This window comes from Chelonia mydas, chromosome 11 (genome assembly GCF_015237465.2).
Source record: "Chelonia mydas isolate rCheMyd1 chromosome 11, rCheMyd1.pri.v2, whole genome shotgun sequence".
Lineage (NCBI taxonomy): Eukaryota > Metazoa > Chordata > Testudines > Cheloniidae > Chelonia > Chelonia mydas.
Window position 1 is genome coordinate 2,736,740 of NC_051251.2, and position 13,108 is coordinate 2,749,847.

Sequence of the window (13,108 nt, forward strand, 5' to 3'; positions counted from 1 at the left end):
AATCTCTCCGTGTACGGCCAGAGGAAGACCTGTTACTTCTGGAATTCATCTTCCCATGGGAACTCTGGTTTTTATACGACGTATTGATTATTTTGGGCGGGAAGGTACAACTAGCTTCTCTTCCAGCTCCCCAGAGACGATTGCCCCTGGTGGGTCTTGCTGCTTGTATTCTCTGCTGGAAACTCTCCCAGGGAGGAGAGAACACAGATTGTGTTGTGTGTTAGTTTGTGCACAGAACAAATGGCTAGTTACCAATAACTCCAGAGCATTTTGCTGCTGTCACTTCTTTTGATCGGAGTGGCTAGCCAAATTTGAGGTGTTGCAGGTTGTTCCAAGGGGAGGTGCAACTGATGATACCCAGGTATTTCAGGGAGGCAATCTTGTTTATTTACACACTCGCCCCTGGCATTTGCTTTTTGGGGGGAGGGAGGGGTTGGAGACATGCCTGGGGTTTGGGTTTATTGCGGTTAGTTAAGTTACTGCTTTACCCTCCTCCTGCCTAAAAGGTGATGGTCACACACAGCTCCTAGCAACAAGGTTTAACCCTGCGCACCACATCGTGGTAGATCATCATGGACTCATACGGTGGTAGAAACTGCGGCTGTCATCAACAGTGATTGAACGTGGGTCCCAAGGCCTGTGACCTCATGGGGCCTGCGTAATTCAATGGGGCTTCGTGGGCATGAGAAGCGACACCAGCACTGCCAAGAGACAGACCCCTTGTCTCTCTACCCAAGCTCGGTGAGATCACCCAGGGTGGCGTCCCACACTGCGTTGGGGTCCTTTTGTCAGCAGTGCCTATTCCTGACCTGGCGGCTCTGGGGTGCAATCCTGTCTCTCTCCTTTCCCCCAGGGTGAGGCATGGGTTTTTTCCTCATTGCTGTTTGATCCATGACTCCTGAGCAGTGGAGGAAATATTTATCACATTCCCTTGTTCTTTAGACACAGTCTGTCCCACACCAGCTCTGTGTTTGTCTGTGATCCCCACCCTGTCCAGTCACTGGTCTTTGACTACAGAGGTTTTTTTGGTTAATTATCTCGGGCGATAGTCCCGCAAGCATATTTTGTTTTAATCTCAATTTGCCAGAGTCCTCCTCCAGAAACTCCCTCGCTCTAACTCCTACCAATCGTACCGTTAGAGAAAAAGAAACACATTCCTCCCTAAAGAGAAACCTGCGCCAGTACGAAGGAGTGCCAACTGGTGACATTCCATTCTGCATTTGTACACCCCCAGCTCACTCCTCAATAAACACCCTTCCCCTTAACTCAGCCTGTCCCATCTTCAGGCTTCCACCTTTGTTGGATGGAAACAAGTGAAAACCACCTGAAAAATAAGGGACGAGGCTTTATGTGAAGGGATGTTTCAGGGAAACACCATTTCCCTGAGCATCTCATGGATTTTTCTCTCTAGTGTGCACTGCTACCGCTTTCAAATACACAGTGTGTGCCCGAGTGCCTGGATGGGCCATGCTGAAGATGCTACACACAGGGCAGACTGCAAGGAATCGGGCAGGCAGTCCCGCAAACTGGTGGTTTATTCTACAGATTCACCAAGCCAACAACAAAGCAGCTTCTGTAATACCATACTGGTTACCAAGACCCCAAATACAGTCCCCTTTAAGCATTCTAGCCCTTGGCTCCCATCTAGCCAGCCAAGTCGAAGATAGTGAGAGGTTACTGAAAACCTGATTCACCATATGTGAGGTTCACCCATCCCAAAGGGCCAAACACTTATCCCCAGGTTGTTGGTGACACTGGGCACTACTCTAGGTAACTCGGGAGGGTGGAAGACCACGAGTGTCGATGAAGCCCTCTTGCTCTAGTCCCAGGCAAACTGAAGCCCCTCCGCTCCTTGAACTTTTTGTGACCCTGCCCAACTATGAGGAAGCTAGCACACAAACAGACAGGTTTGCACATGGCTCGCCAGCACAGGCCCGTTTGCCACGGCTCGCCAGCCAAGGCCAGTATAATAAGGCAGAAATGTTTAGCAAAAGCTAGTAACAAATAGAACCTAATAAGGCAAGGCTCGGGAACTGCTAATGAAGAAAACACAACTGGCTGCTTTAGCTGATTGGCTACGGTATTGTATGGGGCAATATGTAATTGGTTGCATAAGCTTGTGTAGTGAAGTAGGAAAAGGTATAAAATGTATACTGGAATCTGCATGCGGGGCTGCAGGATTTGAGACAGCTCAGTCTCCCTGCGCCCTATCTGAAGCTTCAAATAAATCTCTCTGCTTCTCCACCCCGTTGTGGTCGTTGGCGCGACGCATACCGGGCAACGAACCCAGCTGTTGCTTGCCTTGGGCACTCTGTGCCAGCAACAAGGTCAATATGAGTCTTAGATCTTACCCGATAATCACACCGATGCCAATCCTTTAGTAACGAAAAATGAAAGGTTTAATAATGAAGGAAAAAGAAAGAAGAGAGTCGCCAATAGTTAAAAGATCAGTAGGTTAGATTCATAGCAGAGATGGGGAGGCTGCTGATCTGCAAAAGTCTTTCTGGAATTGATTTAAAAGGGTCTAGGCAGATAGGCAGCCCAGGTGTAGAGACTGTTCAGGTGTGTCTAGGGGAAATCCAGGGTAAACCTGGAGACCTCATTCTTCTATGGCTTCATTAGACCTTCGCTGTTAAAGTTTAAGCAGACCTGAGATGAAAGGATCAGGCCCGGGGCTTTCCTTTAGAGCAGGCTGACCAACCTCCTCACAGAAATTGTCACAGCAGGACCTGCCCCGAGGAAGAATATTTCCTATGCATGCACAGGTAAACTAGTTGCTTTCATTCACATAAGGTCAAAACAACGAGGAGTCTTTGTGGCACCTTAGAGACTAACAAATTTATTTGGGCATAAGCTTTCGTGGGCAAAAACCCACTTCATCAGATGCATGGAGTGGAAAATACAGAGGCAGGTATTAATACACAGCACATGAAAAGATGGGAGTTGCCTTACCAAGTTGGGGGGGGGGGTCAGTGCTAACGAGCCAATTCAATTAAGGTGGAAGTGGGGTATTCGCAACAGCTGATGAGAAGGGGTGAATACGGTCATTAGCTGATATTCCATTATAGCATAGATAGTTAAGTTGAAGACAATGTAAATAATACTATTAGTCTCCTGCAGTATCTTCACATCTTTGATCTTAAGGTTAACTGAACCATCCACGTGCATAATATAAGGCAATTAAGACATGAAAGGTAATTAGCATCTACAAGATAATCTGGTTACATCATTAAACTTCTGACAAGATATAGGTAAACGCAGATAAATACACCTAGCATCTACCCTTGATTCTCTAACAATGCAGGCAAACAGGTTAGAGATTCTAGTCTACTAACATGGGTTTGATCTGATGAAGTGGGTTATAGCCCACGAAAGTTTATGTCCAAATAAATTTTTCAGTCTCTAAGGTGCCACAAGGACTCCTCGTTGTTTTATCTACAGGGAATGGCCCTGGTTACCATTGCAATACCCTTTGGATCTGTCCTTCAGGATTGCTTACAGGTCACCTAAGTTGCTGATTGTTAATCCTTTGCTGGCTCAGCGTTACACAGGGCAATTAGCGCAAGCTATATTGTGATGTTTAAAACAGTCAAGGGACATCCCCTAAAATAAGGGGCAGATGGTCACCCCAAGGGAGAAATACATGAACTGAGGGACGGTCCCTTCAAATAAAATTGCTTTCCGAGTGCGCTGTTCTGACTTTGTGGACTGAAGCCCTCTTTCTAACACCTGGACATATCATTCACCCCGCCAGTGGAGGGTGGGGTTCTGGTTAGGTGAACAATTCCAATTAAGTACATGCCTTCCTTAAACGCTGATAGAGTAAAAGTAGGAACCGTTCGTTATAACGACACCCTGCTCTGGGATGTCAGTTTTGGCGAACAAGGGGTGAAATTCGCGCTGAGCAGCGAGCCAAGCCAAAGGGGTTGGCATGGTTTCATAAACTCTATTTTAATGCTTTGGTTAAGGATCTGCATTCTCGTGATGAAGCTCTCACACTCTGCAACCTCAGTGTTTCTGTCTCATGAGACTTACAAGGCCAATTTAGGAGGAGCGAATTACAGACCTCAGTTAAAGATGCTTCTGTTAGAGTGACCAGGCCTGGTACGCAAGTCCATGTTCAAAGCTAGTTGAAAAGGCAAACTCCACAAGCGAAGGCCCCAGTCCTGGAATCAGATCCATGCAGGCAGAGCCTTGGTGCCCACATAGACTCCCACTGACTTTACTACTATGCCTAGGTGTTGGCAGGCTCAGGTCCCAGGTAAGGAAGAAGGTCCGTGCATAGAGGGTGATGGAGAAGAAAGCACAGACAGCTGCGGGAGACAGGTGGAGATAGTTGGAGGGCTGGTGGCTGAGCTGAGTGGGCTGTACAGGGTGGCCACCCTGCCTGGGTTTGAAAGAGGCCTCTTTCCTGGCTGCATTAATTAATTATGATGTGTGACGATGCTAATGCAAAATACACGGTCTGCATTCATTAACAACTGGCCCTGATATTGCTAATTAATAACTGATGATAGCTCAGCGGGTTGCTCCAGTTAAAGACCAGTCCCTGGAGGCCAGGCTGTGTTGATATGGGCTTATCTAGCAGGGACAGGAAAGTTAGAGTGGTGGGGCGGCTCTCGCAGTGACTGTGGGTCGAAGAAGGCCGAGGGGGATGACTGGAGCCCGTGGGCCCCTTATCAGCGGATCCCAGCCGGCCCGCGCTCACGGGTTTTGGAAGACGGCTGTAAGAGTCGCTGACCGGCACGGGGCCAGCAGGAAGGGGAACGAATCCGTTGCAAGGGCAACTTGTCCCCGATCCGCAGCTAATTCGGAGCAGGCCGAGCCCGGCCCAGGCTCAGCCCCGCAGCCGTCCCCAGCTCGGGGAGCCCGGCGCCCCCTTTCCCTCGGGCGGTGACAGCCAACGCCCACCAGGGGGCGCCGCAGCGCCGGGTGTCGGGCGCTGGCCACAGGGCGTTCGAAGGGGGCGTGGCTCGAAGGCTGGGGCCGGCGGCGTTCGCCGGTCGCCCGGGCGGCGGGGGCGGGGTCGGCCCGGGGGGCGGGGCCGGCCGCAGCATGGCGCGGTCGCGCTGCCTGTCCCGGCTCCAGCTGCTGGCGGCCGCCCTGGCCGCCTGCTGCGGGCTGGGGGCCGCCTCCCTCGCCCGCTGCCGGCCGGCGCGCCGCCTCCGCCGCTGCCTCGCCAAGCTGCTCATGGCCCTGGCCGGGCCCCTGGTCTTCCGCATCGGGTGAGTGCGGCCGGCGGGGGTCCCGCTCGGCCCCCTCCGGGCTCTCTCCCGCCGCCGGCGGCGGGGGCTTCGTGGGGCCGGGGGAGGAGCCGGCTGCCGGTGGCGGACATGCAGGGGGGTGGGCAGGGGCCTCCGGGGGGGCTGGGGCTGCTGGGGGCGGGTTGGCTGGGGTTGGGGGGGGCTGGAGGGGAGCTGGGGGGGTTGGCTGGGGCTGGAGGGGGGAGATGGGGGGATGAGGCTGGGGCAAGGGGGCTGGAGGGGAAGTTAGGCTGGGGGGTTTGGCTGGAGCTGGACTGTGCAGGGCTTGGGGGGCTGCTGGGGGGATTAGGCTGAGGGTGGGGGCTTTGGCTGGGGCTGGACTGTGCAGGGCTTGGGGGGCTGCCGGGGAGCTGGGGGGATTAGGCTGAGGGTGGGGGGTTTGGCTGGGGCTGGACTGTGCAGGGCTGGGGGGGCTGCTGGGGTGATTAGGCTGAGGGTGGGGGGTTTGGCTGGGGCTGGACTGTGTAGGGCTGGGCGGGGGAGCTGGGGGAGCTAGGCTGGGTTGGGAGGATGCAGGGGGGCTGTGTGGGTTATGGGGATCTGTGGCCAGAAGTCTGCATGCATGCAGGAAGGCTGGCTGGGTTGAGGGGGAGTCTCACTGGGGCACTAAGGGGCGGGCTGGTGGCTGAGCTGAGGGGGCTGTGCAGGGTTTGAAGGAGGTCTCTTTCCTGGCTGCATTGGCAGTCCCACAAGCTGCCCCCCTCTCCCCCATAGGGTGCTCCTGGGGACCCCAAAGGGTTTGCACCGCACTGATTGGTGCCCAAACCACTCTGGGTGGGGGGATGCTTGTGCCACCCTCTGGGGTAGGTGCCGTGCACAGCCCCCCCGCACAGCAGCCCCAGAAGGGCTTGGCCGGCGCTCTCTGCGATGCGCTGGGGGGCCATGTGTCCTTTGCTGCCCTGGGCTTGGTGGAGCACTGTGCTAACACATACGCAGCTTCTCTGGAAAGCTCCAGCTGCCTGGGTTAGACTGTGTTAGGGGTTAGCGGGGGAAAACGCTGCTTTCAGATCCCACACAAAGCTTGGCATTATCCATCCCTGCCAGGATTTGCCCACGTGACCCAGATCCCCAGACCCAGGGGTGCCGCAGCTTCCATTCCGCATCTGCTCCTTGGGCCCCAGCTGAACGCTCTGACTCTAGCTTGCGGAGCGCCTTCCACGCACGCTGCGTCCCGAAAGCCTGTAGAGCTCTGGGTAATAGAGGGCAGGCGTCAGTCACCAGACGGAACGGTGCGGGGTTTGCACTATGAATAGATGAGAATCGGTCCATCGTGGAGGAGGGAGGAGAGCCAGAGTAACGGGGGAGAGGAGAGGCAGTGGCCCAGTTTTGCATCGTACTGATGCTGCAGAGAGGCAGGAAGGCGGCTCGGAGCGATGGACAAGGCTCAGGCAGAGGGTAGATTCCCCTCCTTGTCCCCTCTCTTACAGTGGGATCCGCAGTGCGAAGGATCCTAGCATAGCCCAGCCAGTGTGGCTGGTGTGTGTGTATGTGATACACTGTGTATTCGGGGCTTGGAACGCTTGCTGGGTGCCTTGTAGCTAGAGGGTCACTCGGTAGCAATGAAGGAAAGGGGCATCTGCCCGCAAGGACTAGGGCAGACCCCTGGAAACAGGCCCAGCTCCCTCTGCTCATACGCCTCTCCCGGGATGCCTGCTGCAATCCAGTCATCAAGAACTGTGACGGTCCTGTGAGCTGTCCAGGGGTGCACGAGCTTGAGCCGAGCAGCTGCCTGATCTTGTTTGTTGAGCCTTGATCGTTCCTCGCCCCATCCCTCCCTTGTTGTCATGCCTGAAACTGCCTTGGGCCGCCTCGGGGCAGGCACCAGGGCGTACAACGGGTTCCGTGACATGCCCGATGTGTCATGGCTGCTGGGCTGTGAAGGGTTTCTTTCACGTCCGCCTCTGGCTGGTAGGTGTCAGGTAAATCCCAAATTCCAGCGTCTCCCAGCTACTGTCATCTGTGATCCCTCCTGAGACCTCAGGCTGTGATCAGGGAGCTGGGGACTGGGTTGTCTGCTTTTCTTCTCCCCTAGCTTCGGTCTCTGGGGGTCCTCCTGCCTGATGAATTACTCCAGCATATGCTACCAGGAGCTTTGCCTGGAAGTGTGAAACTGACATTATGCTCGGTTTCAGAGGAGCAGCCGGGTCAGTCTGTATTCGCAAAAAGAAAAGGAGGACTTGTGGCACCTTAGAGACTAACAAATTTATTTGAGCATAAGCTTTCGTGAGCTACAGCTCACTTCATCGGATGCATTCATAGGAAAATAGGGGGTTTTTTTCAACAAAAAGACTTCAAAAACAGACTCCAAGGAGAGACTGCTGAATTGGAATTAATTTGCAAACCGGATACAATTAAATTAGGCTTGAATAGAGACCGGGAATGGATGGGTCATTACACAAAGTAAAACTATTTCCCCATGTTTATCCCCCCCTCCCCTCACCCCCCACTGTTCCTCACACGTTCTTGTCAACTGCTGGGAATGGCCCACCTTGATTATCACTACAAAAGGTTCCCCCCCTCCCCCTTCCTGCTGGTAATAGCTCACCTTAAGTGATCACTCTGGTTACAGCGTGTATGGTCACACCCATTGTTTCATGTTCTCTGTGTATATAAATCTCCCCACTGTATTTTCCACTGAATGCATCCGACGAAGTGAGCTGTAGCTCACGGAAGCTTATGCTCAAATAAATTTGTTAGTCTCTAAGGTGCCACAAGTCCTCCTTTTCTTTTTGACATAATGCTCGACAGTTTCGCGACAACTCACAGCATTCTGAACAGTGTCTTTAAAACAGGCCACGCTCACTCAATGCAATCATTCTGCAGCGTGGGGAAGCTCTGAAGCAGCTGTGGAAGGGTAGGGCAGGGTGCTGTGGCTGGCTCAGCGAGGTGAGATTGTACCCGTTTACATTCAGGACAGTTCTTGGCACAGCTGTCGGGGCTAGGAGGTTGATTTACCAAATGGACAGCTTTGATTCCGGAGACGCTGATGGGATTCATTGCCAGGGCACTTGCGTAGGGGTAGCATCTGTCTCAGCTGGGGCCTCCCTGTGTTTGTGCAGCGTGCGGGGCATATTAAGAGAGAGCCCTGTTAGCTGTGTGGGTTATCTAGCCCTGTGACCTTGTCTTCCTTAGAAAAAAGGTCGGTGTGTGTGTAACCTAAAGTGTTTAATCCTTGTGTAGACAGGGCAAGTTGTAGTTCTAACTCGTGATAACTGGTGAAGGAGAATGTGACAGGGGAGCTGTGGGTTTGCCTCGTTTTGGCATGCATTAGCCAGTCTACGACTGTCCTGCCCGCGCTCGGATTCGAACACGTTAACTTGCACACTTCGTTACCTTTCATTAGTGTAGACATGGCCTGTGTGTATTAAACTGGATTTTCTTTCATCTTTGCAGAGCTCTAATGCTCTGGCAGGCAGAACGTCGGCCATCAAAGGCTGAGGCACGTTGAAAAGGGAGTATGACCCTGGTTGTGTCGTGTCTTGGGAGCCCACTTTTGGGAAAATGGGTCACCGAGGAGGTGGTGGTAGTTACTCAGCGATTTAAAGAGCTGTTGTCATCTAGGTTTAGAGTCAAGCCTTAACTTTTGCTCCCAAAGGCGTTTTATAAAACCCACCAATCGGAAATGTTTGAGCAGATCTTTCTGTTAACCCCAAATCAGCAGCCGCACCAGTGTCTAGTGCAGGAAAGGTGGAAACCGGCTAGAAATAAATAGTGAAACTGTTTTCTTCAGCTGAGCTAAGAGAGGTGCAAATAGTAAAAGGAACAGCAAATCTTCCTCTGTCTTTGGTATAGATCTGTCTGCTAAGCTGGTCGTAGAGTATTAAAAACAAAGAGGAATTTCAGAGTCTGCAGTCCCTTTACACAGCTTGAGGACAGCTTGAGGAAAGCGGTGGTTCTTTTAACTGTATGCCGCCTTAGTTATCGGAGTAGCGTCTACCTCAGTTGGGGCCCCATTCTGTGTGTACGCTGTGTAGCTCAGAGTAAGGCGCTTACCGTCTAAACATCCAAGATAAAGGGGAGGCATCATTGCCTGCATTTCTCAGAGAGGAACCTGTGGTGCAGAGAGATGAGGCGAGTTAACCATACACCGAAGGTATCCGTGGCACAGCGGGGAACTGACGGAGTTCTGGTTCAGTCCGGCAGCCTTCCCCTGCGATGCAAGACGGAAAGAATCCGAGGTATCACTGCAAATGATCAGGGCTCCATCGCCTAGCTGCTGGACAGATAACTAGCATGGCAGAATTCTGTGTCGCTTGCATCTTAATGGAGTCTGGGATTAACAGAGGGAATTGCTTTATTCCCTCTGATCCTGTCCCCGGAGAAGGAATCAAGTCCTCAATCGGCAGCTTGGTGCTTGGACAATGCTTTGGAGATGTGAATGACTGGGCGAATGCCAAGCGTTATGTTAACTTTTCCGAACTTGACGGGCTGGTTGTAGAAGTGTTTGGAAACTTTACCAGATCTGAATGGTAATGAGACTTTAAAATCTTCCCTTTCACTAAAGCACAATGTGGATTATTCCCTGGGTGTAATAATTAACCTGCAGTGCCCTGAGCCAATTCTCTTCCAACTGGAGTTTGTGAGCAGTGTTCTCGAAAGATGGGACAGGCTTTGTCACTTTGATCTCTTGCACTGCATTGTGTGTGTCACTCACCAGCAGTAAAGTGTTGGGCTTTGGCAGGCAGCACTGAGCCAAATATTCCCTTTTCAGGGTCACTGCACCTGCATCCCCACCCCGTGGTCCATCGGGGGCACCCACGTCAGGTCTTGGGCTTCCAGTCGTTACCTCTCTTGGGTGGAGATGCGCGTCTCTCCCCCTCCCAACTGGAGTTTGAAGGCTTCATAGTCCACTGTGATATCCCCTGCAAGCCAGCCTGTCCGCCCGCCCGCCCCAGTGCTTCTCCACTGTGATAACCCCTGCAAGCCAGCCTGTCCGCCCGCCCGCCCCAGTGCTTCTCCACTGTGATATCCCCTGCAAGCCAGCCTGCCCGCCCGCCCGCCCCAGTGCTTCTCCACTGTGATAACCCCTGCAAGCCAGCCTGTCCGTTCGCCCGCCCGCCCCAGTGCTTCTCCACTGTGATAACCCCTGCAAGCCAGCCTGTCCGCCCGCCCGCCCCAGTGCTTCTCCACTGTGATAACCCCTGCAAGCCAGCCTGTCCGTTCGCCTGCCCGCCCCAGTGCTTCTCCACGGTGATAACCCCTGCAAGCCAGCCTGTCCGCCCGCCCGCCCCAGTGCTTCTCCACTGAGATATCCCCTGCAAGCCAGCCTGTCCGCCCGCCCGCCCCAGTGCTTCTCCACTGTGATATCCCCTGCAAGCCAGCCTGCCTGCCCACCTGCCCCAGTGCTTCTCCACTGTGAGATCCCCTGCAAGCCAGCCTGTCCGTTCGCCCGCCCGCCCCAGTGCTTCTCCACTGTGATAACCCCTGCAAGCCAGCCTGTCCGTTCGCCCGCCCGCCCCAGTGCTTCTCCACTGTGAGATCCCCTGCCTGCCTGCCCACCCCAGTGCTTTGCCTTCTCTCCGATGGCCAAAGCCAGCGTGCGGCCAGGAGGTACAAGTCAGCGCACTGCTCTTACTAAGCCACCACCTTTTACTCCTAGTGTAAAAGCGTCACCGGGACAACGTATAGAAACAAGGAAGAAGTTCCTCTATACATGCTAAAAGCTTAGTCAAGATCCCCCTCAGTCTCATGGGCCCCTTCCATGAGATTTGGGGCCCTGGGACGGAAGGGCCCGTCCAGTCGCTGGATCAGAAAGAAGGCCCTGAGGCAGTTTAAATGCAGCCGTTCTATGCCAGAAGCCCTTTCTTGGTTGATGGCGGGAAGATCCTGTTTGAACCAGCATGGGCAAACCTCCCTGGGGGGCTGATGCCTCTCTGGAGTTGGTACAACCTGGGTGCTTTCCCTTAATCTCTCTCTCGCACGCGCACACACACACGCCTGGTTCCTGGCGCAGCTGTGGCAGCCCCCCGCCCCCCCAGAGTTACATACAATCCCTGTCCCACAGTGGACACCTTAAGGAAGAGGTGATCCTCAAAAGAAATGCCTTTAGTTCTTTCCCAGGCGACCGACCTCCGGAGTTAATGCTGCGTTTACCGCGTGGAATTCACGCGTGTTCTGAGCCACGGGGAATGGCTATGCAGTGTACGTCTCTCAGCATGAAAGACTGTGAGGTGCTCAGGGAGGCGTGGTTGAAAGGCAAAGCGCTTCCCCAGAAGCTCAGGAGGAAGGTAACTTAATATCCTTCCTGCTGCCTGTGTGAAGGATCGTGCTGTAGGACAGTGTCAGCTGAACTCACACGTCTGTCTGGAAAGACTTTACTGCTGTTCTGCAATTGCTATAACTAAAGGGGCTGTGACGAAGTGGGACTGTTCTTAATTTTTCCTCCGAATAGTGTGGGGGTGCCTCAGTTTCCCCTAGGCAGTTCTTAAGTATCTAGGGGGTGGGATAAGGGTGTATGATCGTTGCAGAGCCCTAGAGGGAAGGTGTGTGCAGGGGTCTGGACACAGAGAATGGCCGACACCCCGTTTCCTGGCAATGGATGGCCTGGGCCCTTCCCCCCTGCAAGGTGAGAGCTAAAGGGTTGGAGATCGAAGGAATCAGGTGACCTCCTGGCCCGGGAAAGGGACTAAGCCCAGAGGGGGAGGAGGGGCTGGAGAGAGTTTTTCAGTTTGGGGCTGGCTGGGACATGGAGTGAAGGGCAGACGCGGTTGTCTGGCTCACTGCCCCCCAAAATGGACCCCGCTGAGGGGTCCGGTTCTCGGCACCTACAAGCTCTGTGTTAGACCATGTTCCTGTCGTCTAATAAACCTTCTGTGTTACTGGCTGGCTGAGAGTCCCGTCTGACTGCGAAGTTGGGGGGCAGGACCCTCTGGCTTCCCCAGGACCCCGCCTGAGCGGACTCGCTGTGGGAAGCGCACGGAGGGGCAGAGGATGCTGAATGCTCCGAGGTCGGACCCAGGAAGGTGGAAGCCGGGTGAGCTGTGTGTCCTGCAGACAGGCTGCTCACGGAAAGGAGACTTCCCCAGAGTCCTGCCTGGCTTCGTGGGGAGCCGTTCCAGAGCATCGCGTGGGGACTCCGTGACAGAGGGCTGTGGAACTCTCTCCTACAAGGCACTGGAGTATAGAATCCTAGAATCATAGAATATCAGGGTTGGAAGTGACCTCAGGAAGTATCTAGTCCAACCCCCTGCTCAAAGCAGGACCAATCCCCAACTAAATCATCCCAGCCAGGGCTTTGTCAAGCCTGACCTTAAAAACTTCTAAGGAAGCAGATCCCACGACCTCCCTAGGTAACGCATTCCAGTGCTTCACCACCCTCCTAGTGAAAAAGTTTTTCCTAATATCCAACCTAAACCTCCCGCACTGCAACTTGAGACCATTACTCCTCGTTCTGTCATTAGTTACCACTGAGAACAGTCTAGATCCATCCTCTTTGGAACCCCCATTTCAGGTAGTTGAAAGCAGCTACCAAATCCCCCTCATTCTTCTCTTCTGCAGACTAAACAATCCCAGTTCCTCAGCCTCTCCTCATAAGTCATGCCCCCTAATCATTTTTGTTGCCCTCTGCTATACTCTTTCCAATTTTTCCACATCCTTCTTGTAGTGTGGGGCCCAAAACTGGACACAGTACTCCAGATGAGGCCTCACCAATGTCGAATAGAGGGGAACGATCACGTCCCTCGATCTGCTCGCTATGCCCCTACTTATACATCCCAAAATGCCATTGGCCTTCTTGGCAACAAGGGCACACTGCTGACTCATATCCAGCTTCTCGTCCACTGTAACCCCTAGGTCCTTTTCTGCAGAACTGCTGCCTAGCCACTCGGTCCCTAGTCTGTAGCAGT

The 13,108-nt window shown here is 53.6% G+C and overlaps 1 protein-coding gene across 1 annotated transcript in view; it reads left to right on the forward strand.

Moving 5' to 3' along the window:
* The first annotated feature begins 5,032 nt into the window (after positions 1–5,032).
* LOC114022112 (probable hydrolase PNKD) overlaps positions 5,033–13,108 on the forward strand; it is a 36,343-nt gene continuing 28,267 nt past the window's right edge. Inside the window, exon 1 of the mRNA XM_037912403.2 lies at positions 5,033–5,225. Within this exon, the coding sequence (XP_037768331.1) occupies positions 5,056–5,225 (170 nt within the window). The 5' untranslated portion in view covers positions 5,033–5,055. The remainder of the gene's footprint in view (positions 5,226–13,108) is intronic.